The sequence below is a fragment of the Cinclus cinclus genome, chromosome 8 (assembly GCF_963662255.1).
Source record: "Cinclus cinclus chromosome 8, bCinCin1.1, whole genome shotgun sequence".
Lineage (NCBI taxonomy): Eukaryota > Metazoa > Chordata > Aves > Passeriformes > Cinclidae > Cinclus > Cinclus cinclus.
The window spans coordinates 25,031,061-25,058,405 of NC_085053.1; the positions used below are offsets into that span (position 1 = coordinate 25,031,061).

Consider the following 27,345-nt stretch of genomic DNA (forward strand, 5'->3'; position numbering starts at 1 on the left):
TTGCAGCTAAACCTACTCCTTATAGTAGTTACTGAACGAGCAAAATGAGCATTTGCAGCATCCACAGGAGAAGTTTTCTGGGCCCTACATCCAGCCTTGCCAGCACTTTAGGAACCTTTGCATTGTGTGCTTTTGATACAGTTAATAATGATTAAGTAGCTAGATGTAGCACTCAAACTACATTTCTCTCCACAGTTAAGTCTAGCTTTTATTTGATTTCACCTTAATTTTGTCTATGTTGCACATACAGAAAAACTAAAAAAAGCAGTGTGAGATGGAAGCCTTGGCCTTTTCTCCCCCTCCCAGCCACTGTCACTGCTCCAGGAGCGCTGCAGATCCTTTCCTGAGGAGCTGTCACTGCTGCTGAGGAGCTGCTGCAGCACTGCAGGGATGGTACAAGCCAGGCTGAAGACAAAGGCAGAGCCCACAGCTCCAGACAGCTGGAGAGGAGAATGTGGCACCCGTGGGGAAGTCAAGGCTGTGCCTCTTCTTAATGAACTTGGGAAGGTGATGAGGTTGGCTGGAAACTTGAGGAACGCTTCCTCAGTGTCTGAATCAGGGCATCTTCATCCCAGCTACCACTACAGCTCTGGTTTAATAAAAATAGGTTTGCAAGGTTGATGTTGCAGAAAGCAGCTGTATTACTCAGCAGGGCAGGGCAAGAGATCAGTTTTATTTCAATATTTTATGGTAAGGGAGAACATTCAGAGTTGATGTGTAGGCTTTGATGTCCTTGATGGAAGTAATGTCACTCATCAAAGAGGAGGGGGGCAATAAAACAAGATGAGGTATTTCACCAGATGAAGAGTTCTGTACTGAGACAGCTGTCACCTCTGAGTCCCCTTCATGCTTTCCATATCCAATCACCTGCAGAAAGGTACCAGAAGAGAAATTAGGATCTCGTGCAATGTTTCTCTGCCCTGACAATTAACTTGAGATACTGAAATGTAATTCTAACAAGAACACTACTTATAAATGTAGAAAATGTAGATAACCACAGTAGAATGTGGCTAACCCCAGTAAAGTTACATCACAGATCTCCTCTCCCACACCCTGACTGCACTCTGCTTAAGGAAGTTGGCAACAAGAGCTGGCAGACACTCACATGTACACTGAGCACTTTCCTCTGGTTGTTTCTGTGAGCTTGGAACCAGTTGACCAGGTCTGCTTGTGTAATAGACTTGAGAGCTTCAATCTGAAACCCACAGGAAGGAGGTTTTAACAGCACAGTGCTGATTCAAGTCATTTAAAACATTAAAATATTTTCTCCACAACCTCTACTCCAGTGGATAGAAGAACCTTTTTAAAATAACATGTAATTTTAGACCCAGTATGTCACTAGTAGCATAAATCCCATTTATGCTTTTGAAACTGCTGCAAAGCCAGTGTGGTTTTTGTGTCCCACAGCTGCAGGACACCCACCTCCCGTGCCAGCCTGTCAAACAGGTACTGCTGGGTCACCACTTCATTCCAGTTCCTGTCCACTTCTTCTCCAAGGTGGGAATCTTCACATTCTTTCAGTTTTATCAAAGCTGTTACCTACATGGGAAAAAGACAATTAGTTTTTTAGTTGCTCTTTGAGCTTAACTGCAAATGGCCAGAGAATGGTTGTTCAGAGAACAGCAGAAAAGAGCAAAAGGCAGATTTTAAAAGGTGAGGCCTTTGTCCAGAAAACTTCAGAAAATTGCCAGATAGCTGTAATTGAATCATGCAGGTCAAAGAAGAGCTTTTCAAGATGAAGTTTTACCTGGGTGCTAAAAGCCTCTTCAGTTAAATCCTTGATTTTCTCTTCAAAGCAAGAAAGAAACTCCTCTATTTTCCTGTCAACTAATTCAGAACTAAGAGAAATAGATAATTAAATTAGGCAGGAAAAAACAAAAAAATCCCCAAAACACTATTAAGGAATAAAGTAGCAGCCCCCAGCTGATGAGGAAGGGACAGGCTTGGAAGGATTGGGACAGGTTCGTGGATGGAAAACTCACTTATCTGAAAATACCTGGTGGTCAGTTGTTCCTGGTATCATGGCCTAAAGCCAGTGCTCTCATTTTTAAATGTAAACAGGGACTTCAGGTGCCCAGGAACCACTGCAGTGATGCTGCTGGGGACCTGCTCTGGTATCCCCAGCTGCACCCTGAGCCTGCAGAGTTACAGGCTGTAGGATCAGGACTGAAAGAAAATGTGATGTGAAGGATCCTGAGGGTTCTGACACATTAAAACCCTCACTGATGACAGACCTCAGTAATGGAAGTGTCCAAATGTCCAAAAATTAGAGGCAGCAGCACTGTGCTAATTAAGCTTTCACTCCAACACTCTTATTTTCCACAAGTGGCACATTTTTCAAATAACCCTTCAACTCCAGCAGGTCAAATGCTCAAAGGCCCAGGTTTGAACAAAACCATAACAGTGCTGTGTCTGCTGAACATGAGCCACAAGAACAGCTGGACAGGACCTACAGGATTTGAACTCTCCTGGCAGAATAGCTTCAAGAGGGCAGGGGGATATTTTAATTAGTCTTGAGGTTACTTTTCACTATCCAAGTCAGGACCACTGCAGTTTTAGGAAGCCTAAGGCTACTCTTCTATTCAGGTGTTGGTTTTGAGGATGTTGTGGCCATCAGCAGTGTCCCTTCTGACATCCCCTTGAATTAAAAAATCCCTCTGTGGCCTGAAACAGGAGCAAAGGCTGGGAGTCATGAAGAACTTTCCCCACAGAGCACTTACTTGTATTTAGTTGCCTGGGTTGCCACAGTGACTGAGAAGCCAAGAATCCCAGAAGTGTTCCTGCAGGTGGGGTACACGTGGTAGCTTAAAAGAAAAAAAAAAAAAAAAGACAAAACAATAAAGTCACTCCACAAGCACAGTTAACTTTTCATTTACAGGACATGCTGCTATGTTGGTACTTTAGACAGAAAAATATGAGATCTATATTTGCAATTGTCTTATTTTCTTTATTTTCTGCACTACTGCTTTTGAGTGTTTTCTCAGCTTTAGGAAATCCTTTTAAACTTGGGAGTGTTTATATTTGCATTCCTGCAAACAAATCCAAGCAGAGTGAGAGACCCAGAGCTGTGAAAAGCCTGCTCCAGTTTCCTAAGGTAGCAGGGTGCCTCCAAGGGAGGCTGCTCAGCACCCCAGAGCTGCTGTGAAAACAGCCCTGGGGAAGTGGGGGGGCAGAGTGTGGAAGTGGAAGGAACAACTTTATGGTGAATAATTCCGAGTTAACACACTGGTAATAGATGCTATTCTTACAGAAGTCAAAAGCAATTTGGCTTGCAGCTTGTATTGATGGGTGCTTTTGGTTTTGAAGTGTTGCTATTGCTGTTTCTGTTACAGCTGAGGATATTGCACTGTGCAGGAAGGATTCCCAGAGTAAAAACGCCAGAGAACAGTCAAAGCAGGAGTATAGGAGCAGGTGCAGGACAATTCCTCCCCCTTGAACTCACCCGAGGGTCTGCTTGGTCCTCAGGAAGTCAAAGCAAGGCTCCTCCATGTGCATCTGAAACAGCACGAAGTTACAGCAGAAGTGACACTGCCCTGCAGGCCCTCATGGGCTCCACACAGAGCATGGGGACACTGAAGTGTCCCTGGCCAGCCACAACCACTGCATTTAGAGGGCTCAGTCCTGCAGGCTGGGAACTATAAGAACAGTCTCCTGCAGTGTCCATCACTGCAGCAATTGGGGATACCCACCCAAACATTCCAGCCAGGGGCAGCAATAGGAACACACTGGGGGCCAGTCAGCCACAGCTCAAGCACTGTTTTCAGGGGAGACACTGCTGGGTTAGGAGGCACAAACACAAACTTACCACAAGCAGCTCCATCAGGGTGTATTCCCTCAGGTTCCTGGCACCTGACTGGAAAGAGAATGAAGAATTTAGGGTGAGTTTCATGTGATCACTCAGCCAAGGTGACTTGTGGCACACACTTGAGCCTGGACTGCAGCACTAAGGGACAATTCACAGCAGGGACAGGTGAGAAGTTCTGGCTTTCCCTGAGGGGACAGGCCCAGCCAAGATCAGAGCTGGGGACATCAGGAAGCCACCAGAGCACTAACCCAGCTCCCAGCACCAGCCCAGGAAAGGTTTCAGAGAACCCCCCACAGGGAATTCCACTTGGGTTCAGCCTTGGGCCTGTGCTCACATGAGGTGTCTGTGTCCCCTCCATGACATCCCCGTGCAGAGCCTGCTCTCCAGGAGCGTGGGCAGGTGCCAGAGGGACCAGGGGCCACACCCCCAGCACAGTTACCTGGTAATAGACTGTGACCTCGGAGTTGGCATCGCCCTTGTTGAGAGTTTTCACCTTACAGAGCAGGTGGGAGTTTGGCAAATCCACCACCCGGAACTGCACAGGGCAGGGGTGGGCCAGGGGGGAGAACTGGAGCTTTCTGGGGGGAGCACAAACAGCACAACATCAAACACCTGCTCACACCTTGGCCAAAACCAGAGCAACACCCAGACATTTACACACTTGGTCTGATGTTTTCCCCTTCCCCAAACCAGAACTACACCTGCCTCAACTGCCACCATCAACAGCCACCTCCTACAAACACCATAGGGAGGAAGAGAATTTCTGAGCACTCCTACTCTGACTCCCTCCTCCAGAAAAGAATCTTATCTTCATTATAGTTTTCATATAATACAGAGTCAAGAGTTACTCACTGAACAACGTAGTTCAGGAAATCCTTGGCTTCCTAGGGAAGAAGGCAAAGACATCAGTTTTATTTAGAAGAGAATTATTGCCCCAATTCACAACCACACACCCCAGTGCAGCACTTGAGAGAGTGAGCCCCAAGCAAAGAACAGCTGAGCTGTCCAGCTCCCTACATCCCTGCTTCCCCACATTGTCACCAGTCTGTCCAGCCTCCTCTGCACCACACTGCAGGGAGAGTGTGCCCACTGCTTTCTGCACTGTAAGGCACAAGCCAAAGAAATAGCAAAATCCTTACTCCATGTGTCTGGCACTCAATGAGGTTTAGCCAAACCATGCAGGCAATCAAATTCCCAGGATAAATGTGCTCTGAGGGAAGCCTTCCCCTGTGGCACCACTGTAGGAATTTCTCCTTATCAGACATATCAATACACCAAACAATATTAAACAATGGTGGCAACAGGAGAAATAGATTATAGGCATCTACTGCATTTTTTCCTATCTGCACTTTAAATCCAAATTCCTGGAAACATCTGCTCAAACTGGAAACTGTGGCCTGCCATTGGCTGATGCCTACGAGCACTCCTGAGGTGTTGGAGGTGAAGCTGCCCGGCACCCACGAGACTCCAGGCTGCCAGAACAGAGGCAGCATGAGCTGGCAGCCGAGTTCAGAGCACTAAAGCCCTTGTGAAGCACTCCGGCTGCCAAGGCTGCACTCACCCTGCTGGTGAAGTTCCCTTGCACCAGACCCTCCACGAAGAGCTGTGACTTGAAGGCGGTGACGAAGGCGGAGAGGGCCTCGATGGAGAGTCCCTTCATCAGGGTCTGGTACTTGTCAATCATGGACCAGCGGCCGTGCTCCAGGATCAGCAGCCGCACGTCCCTGCAGGGCCACGGGGACACAACCACAGCACGTCAGGAGCTGTTTGATGCCAGGGATGCCATTCCTGACTGCAGACAGGCAGAGCCCAGGAGCCCGTGGCTGACCGTGCCCTCCCCCAGCAGCCACTGCTGGCTCCAGGTCACTGCATCTGGCCACGAGTCTGACCTGCTGCTTGCAGAGCTGCTGGGGCTCCCTAAGCTACGAGCAAAGCCTGGAATGAGCCCTGTGAACACAGAGCAGGGATCCCTGAGCTCTTCAGCTCAGCCTCAGCACCTGCTGCCCTCCCCTAGAACTTACTTGGCCAGAGTCTCAGGTTTAATGAGGATGTTGTAGTATGTTTTCTTCAGCTGCTCTGTTATCATTTCAAAAACTGCTGGAGTAAAGCTGAAGTCAGACAAGTAATCAATGATGAGCTGAAATAGAAGCTGTGAAGAGAACAATTTTAAGTTGGGGTTTTTGTTGGTTTAAGAACCAATTTCAATTTTTAATGCTATACAATAATATAAAAGTATCGTTAATAAAATAATCATTATTGAGACATGGAGCATTACTAAAGCACATTCTTCCGTTCTGCCAGATGTTCTTCACTAAACAATTCTATCCCAAATGACCATTTCAGAAGGGCAGTGTTTTTACACAGTGAATAAGCTCAATATCCCAAATCAATAGGAGTTTCCACATTCTATTGAAATAAACCTAGCCTGGAGTCCCCAACATTTCTGTACTCAATATTCCGTTTTCTTCCTTTTACAGCTGACCAGCACAATGCCATTACAACAGAGACATCATTCACAGATTAACAGAGAATATTCAGACCCTGCTGCTTGCATATTTGGCTTTTTCTGTTAAAACACCTATTAATAAGTCTGCCAGTGATTAATGGTCTTAAAGCTCCAGGAAGCTCTTGCAATGGAAGTTGATGGTTATCTCCTCTTTACTGTGTCCTCTTTGTGCCTGCCATGTCTTACATGGCCAGCATTTAGGGAATGGGAACAGGGATCCCCCAATCCTCTCATCAAGCCAACACAGAAAATCTGCACCCAAAATGAGCATGTTCAGAAGCTGGATCTCCAAACTCAAATTGAAACCAAAATCTCTTTTTAAGCACCCTTCTCCAGATATTGTGAAAATAGGCACAACTTAGAGATGGAAAGGCTCCAATCTTCTTTATGGCCATGGGAGACACAAAGCTCTTTTTACAGGAAAAGCTGATAAAATTTTAATGGAGATACAGTTATTACTTAAAGGAAGATTTAAGTCAGCCTGAAGTCAGTAATTTGAGCTTGTGTAAGTTGACACAACTCCATCTTTATACATGTAAGCATAAGAAAAAGCAGCACATTTGCTGCATTACTCTGCCAGAGACCAATTTTTCTACATAAAACACCTCATCCAACCATTCAAAGCTCCAGAAAAGCACACACACTGCTAAGCTGCAGGCATAAAAAAGCAGTTGAGGAGATGAGCAGAGCTTACAGGTAGTTTGTGATTGAATCCTTTCACTCGGATGATCAGGCCATACTCTCCAGCCACCAGCTTGTACTCCAGCTGAGCCACATCTGCTTCATAGGCTGGCTCCCCCAGATTGTGGGAAAGGATGTTTACAAATGTATCAAACAACACAATGCTGGAGGGAGAAAAGGGCAGGGGGTTAAAAAGAAAGAATAAAAAGGACAGACTAAATATGAAAGTTAAGCACGATGAGCTTGATGGAGTACATCCAGTGAATTTCAACAGAAATGGAATTTGTGTAAAATGAGATTAAAAAAGAATGGAAACAGAGAATGCAGGTTTCCCTTTGTGTACAGCACACATGACACTACTTAAAAATTATCTGCACATTCAGCTATTCCTTGCCATGTGAAAGATTCCAGCCTCATGAGATTTAAGGTTTCTTCAAGCTAAGAATGCATGTTTTAACCAGACAATGCTAAAAACATGGAAAAATGCTAAAAACACAGCAAATGAAATTATTTTACTCTGTGTAAAGGTGTGGGGGACAGATAGACTCAAGTTATGCTCAACACTTGAGTAATGAGATGTTGATTTATCTACCAAGGCAAAAACATAATAATAAGCTAGAGCAAAGCAGGCTACACAACCTGGAAATTGAAGTCCCTGCCTGCAGTTTTTTGTTACTGCCTGGATTCCAATTCAAAGATTAAATTAACACCTCATGAAAACAGACTTACAAAGGCTTTCCCAAAAATGATTTGTGCAGGTCTTGGCAGGCTGATGACACTGTGACAGTGGTTACAAGTGGCAATGGCAGCCTGAGGCAAGTCAAGTGCAGCAGACCCAGAACTGCACCCAGAGCTCTGCCTGACCCACAGCTGGTTTCCCAAGGCTGCTGCAGCCTCTCCTGCAGGCTCCCAGGATTCTGGGACATGCTCAGAACATGACTGAGGACTGCTCTTTGCAGGAGCAGCTCCTTCTCTGACCACTGCTGCTGTTACACTACTTTTTCCCAGACTTGCCCTGGGAACACCACACCATGGAATTCCTTGCACATCTGTTAGCTACAGGCAGGACCTGCTGCAGAACCACCATCACCAAACTGCAGATAAAACCACAAGGAAGGTAGAAGGATGTGAGAAAAGGAGACCTTATTCTATTCCTGCTTAAAATTAAGGTCTCCTCCCAGTTTTTCACTAGGTAGGGTAATTTAGTTACTCTGCAAGGTAAGCATAAATAATACAATCCTCACTTCTCTGCAGACTGCTGTATCAGTGGAGAGATCAGATGGAATCGAACATAACCTGGTGAGGAAAAGGAAATTTAAATGAGCAGTTGTACAGAGAGTGACAACTTTCTGAACTCAAATGTATTTCCATCAAGTTGCTCTTTGGTGACAATTAAAATTTAATGAAAACTATAATTCATCTATAACACTTTTTTTCTTAAGTCATCATTAAATGTCTTCTCCTTCTTACTCCAAAAATCTTCCCTTTGAAGTAGCAAATACCAGAAAACAAAGCTGTGCTTTGCAGAATACTCCCATGGCATGACCACTATAAATAGAAAACTCCAGAGAACATCTGTTTAAGAGACACCAAAAACTGTGACATTCTGCTTGAAAGCAGCAATATATTTTACACCCTTGTCTCAGATCCAGGCTGTATTTTTCTCTTTCCGTAGAAGAGACGACATCCCTTCTAATTAATGTGCTCCTTCCTTCTCAAGCCTCTGTCTCAGCAGCCCAATCCTGTCCCCACACAGACTGTTCAGAAGTCACTAAATTTCAGTGATTCCACTTTTCAACCTGAGGTATCAGCAGGGTGTCTTTGTTGCCTCAGTTCACCTGCTTCTCTTTTACTGTAGCTAATAAACATATCAAAAGGACCATGGAAGAGCTGACAGCAGGCACTTCAGTTTAAATGGAGAACACTACCACAGGTTACTCTCCTTTAAATAAATTCCAGCTGGTAAAAACAGGGTCTTGCTATTCAGAAAGCCCTCAGGCATTTACCTTTTGGGATTTTGAATTTATCATCCTTCCTGTACCAGAGACAGCCTTGTTGTGTGCTGAGTGTTTTGACTGGATATTCTGTCTCGGGGCAGTCAGCAACTTTCAAAGCAAAGTCAGTGGCTAAACAAAGAGAAAAGCCACACCAAAACCACATGTTAATGTGTTTCACAGACACAATCAAGCTAAATTCATCTAAGTCTTCAGAAGTATAAAAAAAATACGTTTCTCTCCTCCTTTTCTAAATTATTTGTGACAGTACTTTCCTGGACCCAAAGAACATCTCTTTTTTACTTCCACACCAGAACAGTGTGCAGAAGTGGGGCATCACATTCCACCCAGGACACAAGTCCTGGCTTTTCACTTCATTTGCTTTTTGGTAACCCAGATGGTATTTAGATGCTTTCAGAAACAGGAGGAGTAAGCAAATAAAATTCTCTTCTAAGGTGTCTAGAACGCTGTATTAACTCCTGCTGTCTGTGAGGCCTGCTCTGTTATGGATATATTATCTGTAATTTTATATACCTTAAAATAACTCAGTTCTTAAGCTTATAAATAGAAGAATAGTAAATAAAATCCAGCTGAACAGAGTGCTCATGTTTTTTTAATTTGCAAAAACTGGTTGATACCAGTTTAGGTTGTTTCTGAACCACATCAAATTCTCAAATCACTAGGGAAGATTTCACTTATGCCCAGCTACTTTACCTATGTATTTGTTTTCTTCTGGAAGGTGTAAATCTGGGTTTAACTCAAAGTCACTGTCCCATAAATCACTCCAGAACCTGTCAATATCTGGCAAAAACCATGAAATGCATTAGTTCAACAGGAAGGGAAGGCCATCCTATTTCCAGACATCTCTTCCCTATCTCCAGAAAGATTTGCAGTATCACAGGAGTTTCTTAACATCACCCCATTCCTCAGGATTCTTTCTAAATCCCATCCTACAAAATCTTCTAGAGCAGGACTGAAGAAGTCCTATTAAAAAGCAAATCAAGTCTGCCTTAGTAACCCAGCTCCAGCCCACACCCTGTACCCCACTGTTGGTGTTCCTTCCCCTGGATGGCAGCCAAGTGGAGCTTGCTGGGAGCTCTGCCTCCCAAAGGAACTGCAGGAGTGGGAATCAACTGGTACCAAACCAGCAGTTTTGGGTGGCACAGAGACTAATGGGAGCTCAATAAAGCACTGAGGATTCATTTCCCTGCTTCCATGCACTTGTATTTTGTGTTGTCACCCTTTCACTTCCTCTAATGCAGGAATCAGACGTTCTCAGCTCCTGCTGCTGTTTTACCTTCCACGCTGTACTGAGTCCCAAACCACTTCTCTTTGAGGTGACACTGGCCTTCGTTGGCAGCAGATAGCAAAACCAGGTTGGCTCTCTGAGGGCTGAGCTGGTTCAGGGCATTAGCAATGATCTGCAAGTTCCAGACAATATTTCAGTTCAAATGCAGCTCTGACTGCCTGACCCAGCAAAGACTTCTCAGTTGGAATGTAGGAAGAACAAGACATAAAACTTACAAAACAGATTTGCTTTCTGAATACAACAAGTGTTTCAATTAATACAAAACCTGTGCCTGCATTATGATTAATTACAAATGCCTGTATTACACAGTATGCACGTTTTCCTTACATCAAAACATATAATCAGAGTTCAAAGAACATTTACCTCAGGCTTATATTCAAACAAAAGCTGGTCTCCTGTCAGAAAATCTTCCTTCTGAAACAACTGCATGTTCTCACAAAGGTTTTCCACATAGTCAACTGGATCTGTCTGCAAGCAAAGAAATAAAGCTATTTGTCACATAATTCAAAACCCAAAATATCAATTTTCTGTTCTGAGAAGAGCTTGACTAGTCAGATATGCTCAGCATGAGTTGGACGCTGTGCTTGTTACAGCATTTGGTTTCAGTTATTAAATATATTTCATAACCATATCTAATGTTCAGTCTCCTCTGAGAATCCTGAAATTTCAGACACAGAAACTTTGTAGAAGAAATCTTGATTATGCAGTGTACAGTCATGGAATCTACAAAGTTAAAGACCCAGCAGAATGCAGTCCTTGCCTGCAGGGGACACAGGCAGAGTCCTGCAACAATTCAAGATTTAAAGTAACCTGAAAAGTACAAGGCAAGGAACTGCTGCTGCTGCAGGAGCACCTCTGCCATGGTGTGCAGTGTGAGGAGAAGGAGTTTCTCCTGTTTGAACATGAAATACACATTGCCTTTTAGCAGGGTAAGGCCACCTAGAGGACCAGGCTGCTCAGCTTCTTGCTAAGTGCTTTTGGGGTGTTTGCAGCAGCCAGCACCAGACTGTACAGATTCTGGGTTACACAGAGAGCACAGGACATCTGGAAAGAGCTGAGTTTGGCCACATCTGTGTCTTGTAAATATAGTGGGAAACATGCCCAAGGATTTCTTAGGACACCAAACATCTGAGGAAACATTAAACCTCTCCTGGGCAATCCCAAATCCATCATTCCTTAGCACAGCTCCATCCACCAAGCAGGAAACTGTGGTGCCATGACTAAATCACTCTTCTGTCCCTGGGATTCACAACCCCGTCACAAAAGCACACACAAATCTATGTTCCTGCTTTATGTAGTGTTTGTATGGATGGATTTGTTTTCCTAAAAGGAAATTTCACTGTTGTTCAAAGAAAAAAAAACAAGTTACCAATAAGAAACAGAACATGGCTCAATGTAGCAGGAGTAAGAAATTCTAAAGTGAAAAAGAGCCTACCTAGCAGGTAAGGAATGACAAATCAACATTAAATTTTGTTAGGGAAAAATCACAATATTTCTCTGCCTAGAATACATCTCCTTTCGGCCAAATAGAGCTTCATTAAGTGCACAATGCATTTCTTCTTGTATAGAACTTTGAAAATGTGTTTCAAAATGAAAAAGTAATACTTTTCATTGTTCTGTGTCAGAACAGTGGATAAATACCTGTTCCTGGTAGTGAAATTCATTAGCTTCAATCTTTTGTATTTCTTCCCATATTCTGCAAAGGAAGAAGAAAATAAAAATGGATTTTCTCCATTATTCCACAACATTTTCCAAGAATCTTAAAAAAGGAGCCTTCTAGGAAAGGCATCAATGGTGAGATCGATGACTCATTCAGGTACAAGACACAGAAGCCATTATTAAATGCACTTCCCAAAATGGCATTTCTCAGAACTGGCAGAAAGTTCTTCTATTTTCCAAAGAGAAAAAAGTTAACTAAGAAGACTCAAATCAAGAGTCTGATACCAAATTAACATAAAGGCTAACACCAGAACACCCAGTGCTGACTTCCAGAGACTCGGCTCAACAAACTCATTTAAAATGAGCACAAAACTGCACCTGACTTCTACACTAGTTCAGCTTACTAAACTGAAGGAATCACATCACAGCAAGTGACACTAAAACCACCGAGAAATAAGCATAACATTTAGAAAATTTCTTTTAAAACTCTTTTAAACCGACATGTTTTCCACACAGACAACTTTAATAGTGACTCCCTGTTCATGCTCCAGGAACTCCACAAAAAGTGCAAACACAAACAAACAACAGGATCATGGAAAAGGACACCACCACCAATATCTGCTGGAGTGGCAAACACTTGCCTTTGATCTGGCCCCCTTTTCTGCAGCATCTTCACATACTGAAACACAACGTGGGCCACCTGCAGACAGAAAGGAACAGATTCATTGTACCAGACATTAGGGGAACAGCAGGAGAAACCAGCTGCAGGACACCATACCTCGTAGAAGTGCTTGTAACCTTCATCAGTCAAAGTCACAGAAATGCTGAAGATGGAGTAAGTGGAGTTCTGTTCAAATCCTGTCTCTCCATTTCCTCCATACAATGCAAGGGCCCAAAACCTATGGAAGAGTGAAAGGTACTTATTAATTATTCATTTCAGCTTCATTTGAGCTTAGTTACAAGCAATATATCACAGTGATCTTTATTTCAGAGGCTTTCATTCCACTTACAGTTTACACAAAGCTTTTCCAGTTTAAGGAGGTCACCTCAGGATACAGAATTCAAGAAAAACAGTAAAAAACTAAGTAACCTTTTGGAGATCTCAAAGATCAGTCAGACATACTGCTGATCCATGAATCACAGAAAAAAAGCCCACTTATTTCCTATTTGGGTTTATCATCACCTTACAGAATACCACTAAAAAAAGGCAGGCTTGGCCTGCTTTTACATCTATATATATAAAGATATATAAATAAATAGATAGATATATATATACACACACATACGCACACACACAAAATACAGTTTATCTGTATTTGAATGAGATCAAAGCATTTAATAATCATGCTTAAAAACCACATACTTTTTCCTAAGGAAAGAAAGAACACTGCCTTTGCCTTCATGTCCCACCAGCCAGGAAATATAATGAAGAGGCTTCACCCTAAGAGAAAATTTGGTGATTAGATGCCAGGAGGTAACACATTTCACAGAAAGAATTCAAATCACTGGGCTAATGATTAAAATATGCACGGAATACTTTTTTCAGGGCAAGTTCTGCATTATCAGGCAGAATTAAGATAATAAGCTGAAAGTGTGGGAGTTCAGAACATAATGACTGATCTGAGTCAGTGAGGAAAAGGAAACATATCTGCACCAGTTTAATTCCTTTTTTAAATGCCCCCTTAGCTGAACCAAAGTAATCTGTTAGACAAGTAAATGAGATTCTTTGGTTTGTTGTGGAAGTCAATAAATTACTCACAGCATAAAGATGGCAGAAGTAAAATGCAGCACAATGTACCTGTAATATTGCTCTTGTGGAGGAAGAGCCCAAGTGATGGTCAATGAATGAACCTTCCTGATTGGAACAACTGGATACAAATAAATTGATTAATTATAAATATACATGACAAGACAGAGATAAGAAATTTTACATAATGCAGAAAGAATAGTTAAAAGCTATTTAAAACCACACAGAATTACTCAGAGAAAATTTCTTTCAGCATTCAGGTATTCAAAACATTTCAATCCATTTCACTTACCTCTGTAAAGCTTGTGAAACTCTGGTGTGTCAAAAGGCTGAGTCAGATGGCCAAAGCTGGGTTTGGGTAAACCACTTAAAAGCAAAATGGAGGTGTGATGTTACTGGCAGAGGTTCAAGGCTACACTGAGATATTCGAAGGCATCAGGACCACAGCTCTGCAGGACACCAGAGGCTGAAAGGGCCCTTTTCCAAGGGTGCAGCCCAGCATCCCCCCCAGCCCCAGGGAGGGAGCCTGCCCACACAACTGAACAATTAACCAACATGTGCATGCCACCCCAACACCTTCCCTTCCTTCTGTACAAGGCAGTAACAGCACAAAACTTCCTTCTGTACAACCAAGAACAGTAAACAACATTCTGAGTTCACCCTGGACCCAAGGAATCCTGAGGGATTGTCTTTTGGGGCAGGAAGGATGAGGACAGGACAGAAAAATGTGTCTCTGAATGGCATTAGGCTCTCACAAGAACATTTCCAAGCACCACAGAAACAAACATCTTGCAAAAGGGAAATAAAACGCTTTTCAAGTTAGCAAAGCTTTTGCAGAATCCCCTTTTTAGAGGGCATATTGGAGTGAACCATTAAAAAAAAGATTTGCTTCTAACCCATTGCCACCCTAAGGATGACACTTAAATTCCAGATACGGAGTTAATTATTTCTGCTTCTAATTATTTTTGACACAAAGCAAAGATAAGCAATGTGAAATGATAATTTAGGTTTGAACGACTTATTATAAAGTCAAGGCATCAGCACATACTAAGCAAACACTGCTTCAAGTTAGCACCACACAGCTCACAGCCTAAATAACTGTTAAGCAGCAACAAAGCCTTCCTGCAACAATGAACAGTGGTCTTAAATTTAAAAAGTTGCCATTTTTATCCAGATAGGAACGTTAATTAACAAATGGTTATTTCCTTTGTTGCTCCAGTAAGGGATTTTTTTAATGTTAAGATGAGATAATTTTATAATCTGCAACGTCTTTATGCATCAAATGAATCTTACTTATTTGGGATCTCAGAGAAGATTTCTGTCACCCACTTTTCCAATGTATCCAGTGTTTCTAAAAAAGAGAAAAGAAAGACAGAAATGCAATTTCCTGAAGATCTAAGACAAGTTACCTTATCTCACCAGTTCAGTTATTTCAAAGAGGCTGCAAGTCAGTGTATCTGAAAGCTGCCAAGTTCTAAATTATCAACTTCAAAGCTGTTGGTTTGAACCAATTCTTAACATTCGTTGAGCTGTATCTGTGGTCACAGCTCTGGGTTTGTGTAGAGGTCTCAAATCCCAGGCTGACACAACTGGGATTTAAAGTTCAATAGTGTCTGGAATGACTGGGAGAAGGAATTACTGTCTTAGGATCTACAAAATCAGTACTTGCAACTTGTTCCGTAACTCTCCAGATTATACAGAGGAGTTTTCCCCCTCCTGCAGTCCTAAGGATTCCTTCTCCCCATCCTCTTTTCTCAGGGAAATGAGTCACAAACCAGAAAGGTTTTTAGAATAAAAACTATGGTTGTTTAAGCAACCATTCTGAACTCCAAAAGTGATGTTGCACATGTAAACAACAGCAATAAAAAAAGCTGGATAGGGTAGGGGAGGAATGGCTGTTGGGTTTGTTTTAACAGAGCAGGAAATACAAAATTGACCTGGCTGGTTATCAGTTACCACCATTTTCTTCCCAATCACTGCAGAAAATGTTACAAACCATCACTGGCTTAATGACAATTCAAGAGGCATTCAGCATCCTAAGCAGCTTACTTTTTAGACCAAATTTAAAAGCAAAGGAGAAGAAAAGAAAGAATGCCTCTATTATTAGCACCTCCATTTTAGAGACAAGAATTGCAATCTGTTTTAGCATTCAACAAAACTCCTCCCAAAACACAAATGGAACTTGAATAACTTCTGAAAAATGTGTTTCTTCTGATCTCAGCAGAAACAACCACTAGGTCTGCAGTTCTTCACTGAAATAAAATTCAAATCCATTTGCACTGAATTTTTCAAGCTATGGGGGAAAAGAATAGAACCTCTACTTCTAGACAAACAAGATAATTGGGAGATTCAGTCTCAGTCTCCCCATCACTTGCTGAGGAGTTTCACTGCTGATGGCAGAGAGATCAGCAGCATTAATTCATTTAAGTGGTGTGGCTCTTCACTGCTACAAGATTATTTCTGAAATATTATCTTTGAGATTTTCCCTCCTGTGTTAATATGGAACCCATTCAACAGCTTCAAAAGAAGCAGCAGGATGACAATAACACAGCACAATCGCTCAGGTCTTGTTTCATTTGGAAACCAGGCTAAAATCTGCATATAAATACCCTCTGCAGGACTGAACAAGCCACTAGACTGGCTTGGGCTACAGCTGGATTGGCTCCAAAAGCACCAACAGCAGCAATGAGGCTGTTTTTAAGGAGCAAGTGATGTTACCTTTAGACTGGACAACCAAAGTCATGTAGTGAGCAGAGTAATGGCGCTGCCAGAATTCCCTCAGCCTGGTGTAGGTGTCGATATTGTTCATTTTGGGCTCGTGTTTGAGTGTATCTGCATTGCCTGCAAACATCAAAAGGGAGGCAGGGTTACTTATCCACACAGAGCTTACAGCAAGACCAGACACAGTGAGAATTTACTTTCCTCCCTAGGTCTAATCATGGTAAAGCACATTAAAAATGCCTAATAGAAAACTGGAGTGAAAGGAGTGTTAAGTGAAACTGGGTACTTTCTGACTTCTGGTTCTTATCCAAAGGACAGCTGATACTTCTATGACAAGGAACAACAGAGTCCTCTTGCATTATCACATCTCCCACAGGCTGCACAGCTCACTGTGTGTTGCCAGCTATTCCCTCACCAATGGAACTTGCAGAACAGCAGAGGGAAAAAGAGGAGGAAATATGAAGTTCAGTGTATGTCACCACAGAAATTTATAAAAACAAGCTACACTTCAAAGCTGGTAACTCAAATACCCATCAATCACATTGCTATTTACACACCCACCAGCACCACGATGGTGAGGGAGCAAGGACTGGATGTCCAAGAGAAGGACAAATTTCCATTCTGCTCCCCTCACATCGTTGTGAAGGTCTAACTCCTGGAAGTTCAACAGCAAATTATTTACTTTGAAAAGCCTCCTTAGACATACAACTAATTTATTTTCCCAGGAAATTCTAATAGCAAAAAAAAATCAAGCTTAAGCAAGATGAAGATGACTCAGAGTACCACCTTTGTGTTAAGAGAAAGTTCCATAATTATACACCTTGGGCAACCTAGCTATAACACCAGCAAAAAGCAGTACCAGAAAGTATCTTAAAAAGGAGACACCTGCTTTTATTCCCAACCATTTTCCTGTAAAATGGATAACTGCTTGAACTCTCCTGAACAAGTCTAATGGTTGTTGTGATATGATAGTTCATGTTAGTGCATCTAACCAGACAAACTTCTAAATGGTTAAAAGTTTAAGTATCATTACCATTTTATAACAGAAATTCAGGACCTACCCCAAAAAAATTTCTTCATAGGATGTCCAGGCCTGGCAAGACTCCCAAATAACATCTCCTTTCTGTTTGCATCAGAGGGCCTTGCTAGCTGATACTCTGTAATTATAAGAATTTGCAGTGGCATGCATCAAAGTTTGACGTCATGCTGCCACAAAACAAAGCACAAATCCCAGCCAAACTGAAAAGGAGACATACCATACAGATGCAGTCTGGAATCTCTTTTAATATATGAATGAAGTAGTGAAATAAGAAAGAGGACTTGCTAGCAGTAGTGAATATAAGAGGAAAAATGTAGCTCATTGCTGAGATGTAAAGAAAGGGTTAAGAAGGAAAAGCATGTAAAGCACCAACTTGTTTGGTCTAAATGCTCTGAATATGTTAAGTTCAGTGGGGACAAAAGGCCATCAATATTATACAGGATCAGGCTCTGCAGGAAGAGCCAGAGAACAATTACAAACCTGTTTCTACCATGTAACACACAGAACAACCTCTAGCCTAATAATGAAATAAGAAATTGAAAGGTGAGCAAATTTCTAAACATGCAGTTTTACAATACTTTACACTAATCTAAATATGGAGCTCTGTCATTAAACCCCTCCTGAGCTGCATTTTCCTGTTCCTGTTTTTCTAGTAATAACAAACATGTACAGCAGAGCTGCAAACTAATTTCTCTGTCTGGGTTCTCCTGCAGCCAGTTCAGCAAGATGACACCATTTCCTGGGCAGTACATTACCAGGTGTCACTGTAAGGGAAGGACTGGTTCTGCACCACCAAGGTGGAAAATGGCTGAAGCTGCTGAAGAACCACACCTGAATTCAAAGGCAGGTCCTTGTTTATACTGACTTTTATCTAAATTCAAACATCAAATCGCCTACTTTTCCTTGCCAGAAGACAGATAAAGAAAATTACTTGGAATAAATATTTGAACCAGTTGGGATTATCTGCTAACAACATTTTTCTCCTATAACAGTGACATTTTAGAGGAAGTCTGAGAGTATTCATCACGTATTAGAAAATCAACCCTCCACTCACTACTGTGTCTGGTTTAATTTCCTTCTGGGAAGTAACATTTTAGTTATTCAGGTGTTAGAATAAGGAGACAAGTAAAATCACCTCAACTTATTGTATTAACTCTGCACAGGACTGCAGAGAGCTCTGGGCTTGTGCTGGTGCTCAAGGCATCCTGTTCACTGCAGAGCATCCACATGCTCATGTAACTGCCCTGTCAGTTACTGCCAAACCACTTCAGATTATTAATTTCTAATTAATGAAACTGTGAGGGTAAACTCTCGCAGTGCTGGCACTACATCCAGTCTTTCTTCCTCTAAATGCCACTGATGTCTAACAGCCACAAAGCTTTAATTCAAAAGTTTAATCTCTCTGGTAATTACATGAAGTTGACTGAAGTGCTTAGAAGGGGAGTTCAACGCAGAAACCAACAGACTGTGCTACAAAGTAGGTTTTGTTTTAAGAAGATGGGCTAAGCACACAGGGAAAGATTCTCTTACTTACCACTGTCTACAGCCTCCACTTCTCGATCTATTGCATCCCTGATCATTAATGGGTGAATAAAGAATTGTGCCCACCTATGGAACACAAAAATTAATATACTTTTCTTTAGTGCCTATTAAGCTAAGGCAAAATCACAGTAATTCAATCCAGCTATTATTTTGGTTTATAAAGTTGCTTGACTTACTACAAGCTATGTCATTCTTAACTATAATGTCTTAAACAAAGATAAAAGCAAAGGGAAGGGCTTCCCAGCTCCAGAGTGGGACTGAATTGGTTGGATGCAGTAGGATGTGGTATTAATGGGTGCAGGACTATCTGCATTACATCCTAAGAATGATCACACCAGATGAGACAAGTGATCCACCTGGTCTGGAATCTGGAGCTAACAGGGACCAGTATCAGATGCTTCACAGGAAATCTCCTCTTGTTCCTCAGAACAACATTACCACAGTGGAGGTTTCTTTCAAACTCCAGAAGACAAAGTGTTGTGAAACACAAGTTTCTATATCTATTATAATTTTATTATCTACTATAGAAGTCAGTGTTGTCATCCAAATAAATTTCTTCTGTATCCACAGAGAGTAGAACACTGGAAAGGGAGAGATCTGCAGTGCATGGAGGCGCTGCAGAAGACTGCCAGAGAATCTAATAGTTCTGGTTTATTTGTTGAGGTTTTTTTAATGAAAAACTGAACTGCCTGAAGCAAAAGGTTAAGAGCAATAAAAGGTTAAAAGTAATATAATCCCTGATGGAGTTCCATGGCCAGAAGACCCATTACACTAAAGACAACTGAAAGGTGATGTCTTTCCATTTCTTCAGATCCACAAGTGCTTGAATGAGCAAAATTCATCCTCACCATTCATCTCCTTTGTATGAGAAGCTGTTCTACGGAACTCCTAATTTCTGTTTTCCTCTGCACGAAGTAAGATGTTGTGAAAGACTGCAATTTTTTTTTACTCTTTTGCACTTCCAAATATCTAAGAAAGCTGTATTAATTTGCAAATGGAAGCTGAAACTGGCCTATTAAAGTACAATTTAGGCTGTACTCAGAAAAATGTGCAAACACTTGTTCTCGTGTCAAAGTAAATTTGCAGTGGAGCCTACTCTCCTCCTGAGATATTTTATGGCATCAAGAATATACAGCTATGCCCCTGTGAATGAGAAATTCCTCTCACTAAAGGAAACCATGCCAACCAGTGGAGATCTGTTGTTTCACCAGCACAAAAGAGCAAGTTAAGCACTTTCTGGCAAAAGTGGCATTCATCAGTGAATAACCTGCACTGTCCTGCTGAGACACACTTTGTACCATAACTTTGAAGGCTGTCTGAAACAAACTAACAACAATTTAGAAAAAACAGTAACTCCACTAGGACAGACATTTCAAAGGATGAGTGTCTGGGATTCCTGGGAGCACTTCCCCTCTGATCAGCTGTCACACTGCATAACATTTCTCCTGTCATCAGTTTAAGAGTGCCAAAACAATCAGAGAGCTGCATGCATTAAGACTTAAATATGGGCTCTACATAATCCCACAGCAAAAAAAAAAAAACAGCAGCATATCCAAAGGGAAACAGCATTTCCCTATATTCAGTATCACTGCTGTAGTGCAGGTAGCTATGAAAGTTCAGCAACAGCTCTGATCACCCCAAAATGAAGAACTGGACAACTACACCCAAGCTCCTGAGGAACATACAGACATTAATTGATATTTAGTCAGCATTCATACTAAGTTACCTATCCAGGGCTTCTTTGAAGTACTTCCTCTGCACATCAAACTGGAATACTGTTCTCTCACAGTCAGTCGAGGCATTGTCACCTCCCCCATGTTTCTTCAGGAATGCATCAAACCCGTTCTCATCTGGGTACTTCAAACTGCCCATAAAAACCACTGCAACAAAAAATCACCAACAGTGCAAATTTTACAACAATCTGTTAATCCTGACTTCAGCTACAGCAATCCCTCTATAACTGACCCACAGCTCACAGGCAGAGGAAAATTACTGAATACCAACAGCTTGGGTGATCTGCCCAGTAACTGCTGTAGTTTGCCTCTGACAGTGCCCTCCCAGGCAGGCCTGGCCTCAACCAGACAAGAACAGTAGTTTGAGGCACACCTGGTCAGAAACTTCACGTGGTTTCTGTGTCCACGTTACTAATTCATCACCCTTTATCAGGAGATAAAGGTCTGTAGCTCCAACCTGGTCTACAAAGCCACAGGTAACATAATTCCCCTCAATTTAATGGGTAACAAATAAAGTTGATATAAGCTAATGCACAGCTTGGCAAAGTGTATCAAAAACTCCTTACTAAGTCAGTATTTGCATATCATGAAAATAAATTCTCAAACATCCAAATTAGGAAAAAATGATACTAATTATTTTGGAAATGCAGAGCACCCATTTTGCACTGAAGCTGAGGAAGATGAAATAGGAGCAGATACATACTATGTTCCAGGAAGTGTGCTAATCCAGGCAGATCTTCAGGATCAGAGAAGCTGCCAACAGCAACACAGAGGGCTGCTGCAGACTAGAGAAAATACAACATTCTCAGTAAAAGCTGCTTCAAGAAACACTCCAGGAAAATGACAGAAGTACAAGATGAATCAACTGGGACAGGCACAATAAAAAGGTACTCATTTGAATGCCTAGTCACAAGGTTTCAGATCTCAAGAAAGCTCACTATATATTTTTGCACCCTACAGTTTTAAGTACGTACCTGCTTTTCTGAACAACCTCTCTTTCTTGTCTCCTCCTTTTCAGCCAGCTCTTCTAATTCACTGTTATCAGAATCATTGAAATCCTCATTATCTTCATCACTGTCCTCACTCTCATCCCCCTCATCACACTCATCATCTTCTCTACCATCTTCGATCTCAGCTCCAGAGTCATCATATTCATCACTGCCCTCTTCAGAATCATCATTATCATCCTCCTCCTCCTCTGAAGATGTTGGGGCACCATCCAAGTAATTCAAATCCGAAATCAAAAGTGCACATAAGCCATTCTGCAGTTTGATATACCTGAAAGAATAATTGTGTGCAATGAATACGTTCATTTCCTAAGTGTGAATTTTCAGAATTGCAAAAATTTCATTATTTCCTGTAATACTTAGAGAGTGATTTCCTAATGGAAATCTAATGATAGCCGAGACTGAGCAGTTTTATGGCAGGAAAAGTAAAACATTCTTCTGCTATTCAACAGCTCTAGGAATAAGAAGCAGTTCAGGTCAGTAGCAGAAACCCTTCTCCCCATGAGGTCAAGCTCACTGATTTTGGCTTTTATTCCTCTCTTTGTGAAACATTTAAGCTATTGGCACTCACTTCATGCATTCAGAACAGGCAAACCCAAACTTCAATCATCTTTTAGGCTTGTCAAGCTCTTGGAAACAAATATGATGTGACCAGAATGAAGATTTTAGTCTTTGCTTCTCAGTAGGCCCCAGAGTATGATTTTGTTTTCATCAATGGTTTCTAATAAATAGGATCTGTAGATGTAGCAGGCAAGTGTTAGAAAGGAGAGAGCTCCTCTGCAGGCTCCACAGAACCAGTCACAGGGAACTGGCTGGGTTCCTATCAAGATGCAATGTGAAGTATGTGTGTTTACACATGCAAAGGTCTTAAAACATATGTGTGTATATATAAATAAAACCCCACAAGCCCTCTGCACAGCACCTTTCTACAACTTTTCACTCAGAGGACTGCAAGCACCAATCCTCTGCACTACAAGAGCTCTCAGTAGTATTCAGTTACCATGAAATCCAGAACAGAGTCACAATTTGTAAAATCAGCCAGAGCATCCCTGCCAGGAGCTTGCACTGGCTACTACACCAGCAGCAGAAACAAAGGAATGCTGGGTCCAGAAAATACTTCATCCACTCTATGAACTAGTGTGACAGAGACCTGTGTTATCTGATCCAGCTAGAAAACAAACCCATGGTCACATCCCACACTCCCAGAAAAATCTGAGTTACAGAGCACAGAATAACAGAAGAATCTTTGCTGAAAGGGGCCTTTAGAGGTCATCTGTTCCAAACCCTGAGTTTGCACCAGGTCAGAACCTTGCAATGTGGACACAGCTCTTGGACTACCAAGTCTGAAAAAAGTTAATGAACAAATGTTTGATAGTTGTGTAAAGGTTATGACTCATGACAAGTCACCCAAGGGAAAATGACAGAACTTACACTGGCCCAGGGTTTTGTGATCATGAACACACCCAGTTTCATTCCTGAAGGACTGCTGAGCAGGACAAATCTACTCTAACCAAAAGCACAAGTGCATTTTTCCTCATGCAAACTACAGTACACAGCGTGTAACTTGCAGGGATGCTCTGATGAACTGCAGGAGGCACAGACAGTGCTGGAATGTCTGTGAACATCTGTGAACAAAGTTAATCCTCCTGCATCCTGAAAGAATGTCTGTGTACCATTCCCACCAGGTACATGTGTCCCACTACACAGCTGCAGCACTCCCGAATGTCCTAAAACACACACTGCACACATGGGTGCTTCAGCCTCTGGGCAGCTGAGAGCCAAAACCCCAGACAGCAACTTCCAGCACAACCAGCACCTCCTTCTCCACACACAACTCTACTCTGCAGGTTTGCACAGCTCCTGGAGAACCCCAGCCTCCCAGGGAGCAGCAGAGAACAGAGTGGGGCTATTCTTCCCAGGGAACAATGTGCCATAAAGCTGTTCAGCCAGGTGTATCCAGCAGCTCTTGTTGATCCTTTCCACACAGTGCCATTAAGCTAATGGAGCAGATTATACTAATTTTACATTGCTCATCTGGAGGCTCGTGGGTGTTGCACACAGGACAGAAAGCACCAGGCAGCAAGGACACGGCTGAACCACAGTGCTCTTGGAGGCTCTCGGATTTCAGTCCAAGATGATTTAAACAGCTTAGGTTATACAGAGCAGAGGCACCACTGACATAGGTGTTCTTTACTTTTTCCATGTTTCAGTCCCATGGAAAAGGACAAATGTAACTAATATCCATTAATATGCAAAATACAGTACAAAAAATGCAATCACATAAGGTACAAACAGAAGCAAGCACAGCCCAATTGTTTTTTCTGAAGGACTATACAGCATTGCTGCAAGTAAAGCCAAATTATAAAAAAAATTCAAATTCTTAAAAATAGTGTTTAAGCCTCTTGAATAAGTTTAAACAGGATTGCTCTCACACCAAAGTTTTCTTTGACATTGTTTAGAAGTTAATATTGAAATACATATCAATGCCTGGTAAACACTAAGACAAATGCTTTACTTTCCCAAATTAAGAGAAATGCAAGACCATGAAATTCCACCCACAAATGAATATAAATAAAACATACATTTTAGGTAAATAAAACATACATTTTAGATAAATAAAACATACATTTTAGGTAAATAAAACTACACAGTTACAGCTCTAACAAGCAAACTTTTATCATGACAAATATTTTGTCCCAACGCTTCTGAAAATGTATCCTGCAATCTACGTCAGAGCTCTTCTGGTTTTGCGATCCTTATTTGAGAAGGCAAAATATGACATTTTCCATTAAGATGTCACCAGACACAGACACTAAGCCCTCTGTGACATGGCTGCAGCACACATCTCTGAAGTGTGAAGAGGGGACAATATGTCAGCATCATCACATCACCTGTCAGGACACTCCTCCAGGAGGTTTGGGACATCACACCTGGACATGGGTTCAGTGTGGCTTTACTTCCAGTGAACTTTTCTTCCATAAGGAGGAAATCAGTCTGAAAGGATGCAACTCTCTGCTTCCAACTGAAAAATTCTGTTAAGAACGGATACTACGATTTCTGCAAGATTTTGGTATTAGTTTATGCTGTAAGTAAACACTCTCTCTAATTCTCATATGCAGAGGAGGGTCCTGAACCTCAAAATAGGTAGTAACAGGCTTAAGTGGATTTCCCAAGCTTCATCCACCAGTGTGCTGCTTTGGGTAACAAGGCAGGAGCTCCTTACAGCATTCACAGCTGTGAGGTTTGCAGGAGGACAAGCCTGCCACAAAGTAGCATGAGTAAGAATGCAATCAGGAGAAGCAGGCAGAGATCCAGAGGAAGCAGCAAGGAAGTAGGGCAAGAAGGGAGGGAGCAAGTTTCTCCCTGAGCCAACGGGCACAGTCCTCTTCAGGCAGCCAGCAGGGAATCTCACTGTCAGCCAATGTCACTGCAAATCTAAAATTCAGTTCCAGGCTCAGGCAGCAGATTTGCTACTGGCTGCACAGATTAGACTTAATGAAAAGTAAAGATAAATTTTAAAAAGCAGCTCTAACAAGGGCTGGATAATCTTCTGTCTTACAGGAAGAAGTTACCAGAGTGTCCCTTCAAGAACAAACTGACTTACAGCTTCCAACAAGCTCAACCTCTGCTGGAGTTCTCATCCGAGTCTCTCGCTGGGTCTGGGCCACAGACGCTGTGGGCTGTGCTCAGGGAAGTTTTCCATCACTTTTTGGGATATTACTCAGAAGTATCGAAATAAGAACACAAGCAAAATGCTAGCCTTAAAGCACTTTGCCTCAACTCACAGATGTATTTGTGTTAAAACTTATAAGCTCATCTAAAACACGAAGAGTAACAGTTCTTAAGTTGGGATCTGCTCTGAAATAATCAAACCTCACTTTGCACTTAACTCCTTCGGAGAGTTGCTGCCCGGCCGAGGGCTGCAAACCAACACCGCACTGGGTATTGCTGTGCCAGCACCGACCAGCCTGGGCACAAGGGCCGACCCTCCTCCCTGTGCCCGCACACACACCGGGCAGCCCGCCTTCAGGATGAACACACCACGGGATCGCCAGCCTCCTTTTATCGCACACAGGACCCAACTGCCCCGGCCACTGGGACCAGCCCGACTTCCATTTCCCGGGGTCCCAGCGGTGGCCGGGACAGGGGGCGGGTACACCCCGGCCCACCCCACAGACCGGCTGGGCTGCCCCGGCGGCAGCTCGTCCTCCCGCATCTGCCCTCCCGCCCTCACCGGTACTGCTTGGGGTCGCTGGGGGACTTGACGATATCGGGGTCACCGAGGTTGTGTTCGGGACCGGCCCCCACGCGCTCTTCCTCCTCGTCCCCATGCGGCGAGCGGCCTCCGGCGTCGCGGCCGCCCTCCGCGGCCTGCTGTCCCACCGCAAGCTCCGGGCTGCCGTAGCCGCAAGTCGCCTTGTTCCTGCCGGGCATGGCGGTGGTGCTGCCGCTCCACAGCGGCCGGACAACGGCCCGTGCCGGCCGCCAGCCCCCGGCCACGGCCCGCCCGCGGGGACCCCCGGCCGCCGCCGCCCGCCCGCTCCGAGCGAGGGCGGCCGCGAGACTGCGCATGCGCATCGCTGCGCGGCGCTCCCATTGGTGGAGACAGGGCCGCCGGCGTGAAAGGTGGGGGAAACCATAGATGGGGGAATAGAGGGGGGGATATGGCCCCTTTCAAGAATCGGCAGAGAAATCAGAGGGTTGAGGAGAAAGCGGAAGAGCGGATCCAGGCTCCGGGTGCTGCTCTGTGTCCCGTCACGTTTCCATGGGTATGCCCGCCAGCCGCCTGAGCTGTGCTCCCCTGCTTTCGCCTTGGAATAGCCCAACAGCCAGCTGGCGGAAGCCAGCCCCCTGCCCTCGGCTCCTTCACGGATTGGTCGGGCCGACTGTCACTCAGGCCTGCAAGGACCAATCAGCTCTCGGGGCCGGCTGTCGGCAGCGTGGCGCACGCCGGGGTTCTGTGGGTAGCTGTTCCCGGGATGGTGGGACGCGGGATGGGTGCTCCCGAACAGCACAAAGGCTGCACCCGTGGGTGCTGAACAGAAACCACTCCTTGCTCTTTACGTGGCCACTTCGGCAGCTCTCTGCGCTTTCCCGTTCGTGGACATGCTTTCCCCCCGTTACACTCCAGTGCCGATGGAGCAGCGAGGATCCTGCTCTGCCGCTCGGCTCAGATCCCCTGGCGCTTCCCAACGGCACCGCCAGGATCCCGCGTTTCTCGCAGCGTTTCTGCATCGCTCCGCGCCTGTCCTGCTGCGCTGGCCGCAGAGCAGCTGCTGCAAGCCAAGGTGCGGGATCAGAGGCCGAGCCTAAGGTACAGGGGCGATAATTCAGCCCGGATGTCCAGCTGGTATCCCAGTGCTTTAGCTCTCCACTAGATGGTAGCCAAGACCCGTCTCTAATCCCAGGGTTTCCCTGTGCCTTTTGGTCGCTGCTGTTTCGAAGCCATAGCGAGACGCTTGTGTGGAGCTGTCGCCTCTTTCTTTTGGCACACTAGTGCCCCTTTTTTCCCCTTGTAACCAGGCTGTTTTGTTAACGCAACTGTGCCAGTCAAACGGGAGGCTCTCTGCAAGCCCGCATCACAAAGTTCGAGTTTGCCTGC

General features: G+C 43.6%; 1 protein-coding gene across 2 annotated transcripts; it reads right to left on the minus strand.

Moving 5' to 3' along the window:
- Positions 1 to 196: 196 nt before the first annotated feature.
- On the minus strand, positions 197 to 26,200 carry NRDC (nardilysin convertase). Of its 2 annotated transcripts, none has more exons than XM_062497109.1 (31): positions 25,978 to 26,200; positions 21,711 to 22,014; positions 21,440 to 21,521; positions 20,730 to 20,883; positions 18,996 to 19,069; positions 17,484 to 17,579; positions 16,420 to 16,542; positions 14,995 to 15,052; positions 13,994 to 14,067; positions 13,753 to 13,822; positions 13,318 to 13,395; positions 12,733 to 12,853; positions 12,596 to 12,654; positions 11,937 to 11,991; positions 10,659 to 10,763; positions 10,284 to 10,407; positions 9,701 to 9,787; positions 8,999 to 9,118; positions 8,237 to 8,288; positions 7,006 to 7,156; positions 5,827 to 5,954; positions 5,367 to 5,529; positions 4,658 to 4,689; positions 4,245 to 4,383; positions 3,806 to 3,853; positions 3,443 to 3,495; positions 2,721 to 2,804; positions 1,748 to 1,838; positions 1,423 to 1,539; positions 1,106 to 1,195; positions 197 to 867 (listed from the first exon to the last, which is right to left on the minus strand). In XM_062497109.1, the coding sequence occupies exons 1-31, from the start codon at positions 26,175 to 26,177 to the stop codon at positions 673 to 675; spliced, it is 3,327 nt and encodes a 1,108-aa protein (XP_062353093.1). In that variant the 5' UTR covers positions 26,178 to 26,200; the 3' UTR covers positions 197 to 672. The 2 variants fall into 2 exon arrangements, with proteins under 2 accessions (XP_062353093.1, XP_062353094.1); XM_062497110.1 differs by lacking the exon at positions 25,978 to 26,200 and adding an exon at positions 24,635 to 25,372.
- Between the last annotated feature and the right edge of the window lie 1,145 nt (positions 26,201 to 27,345).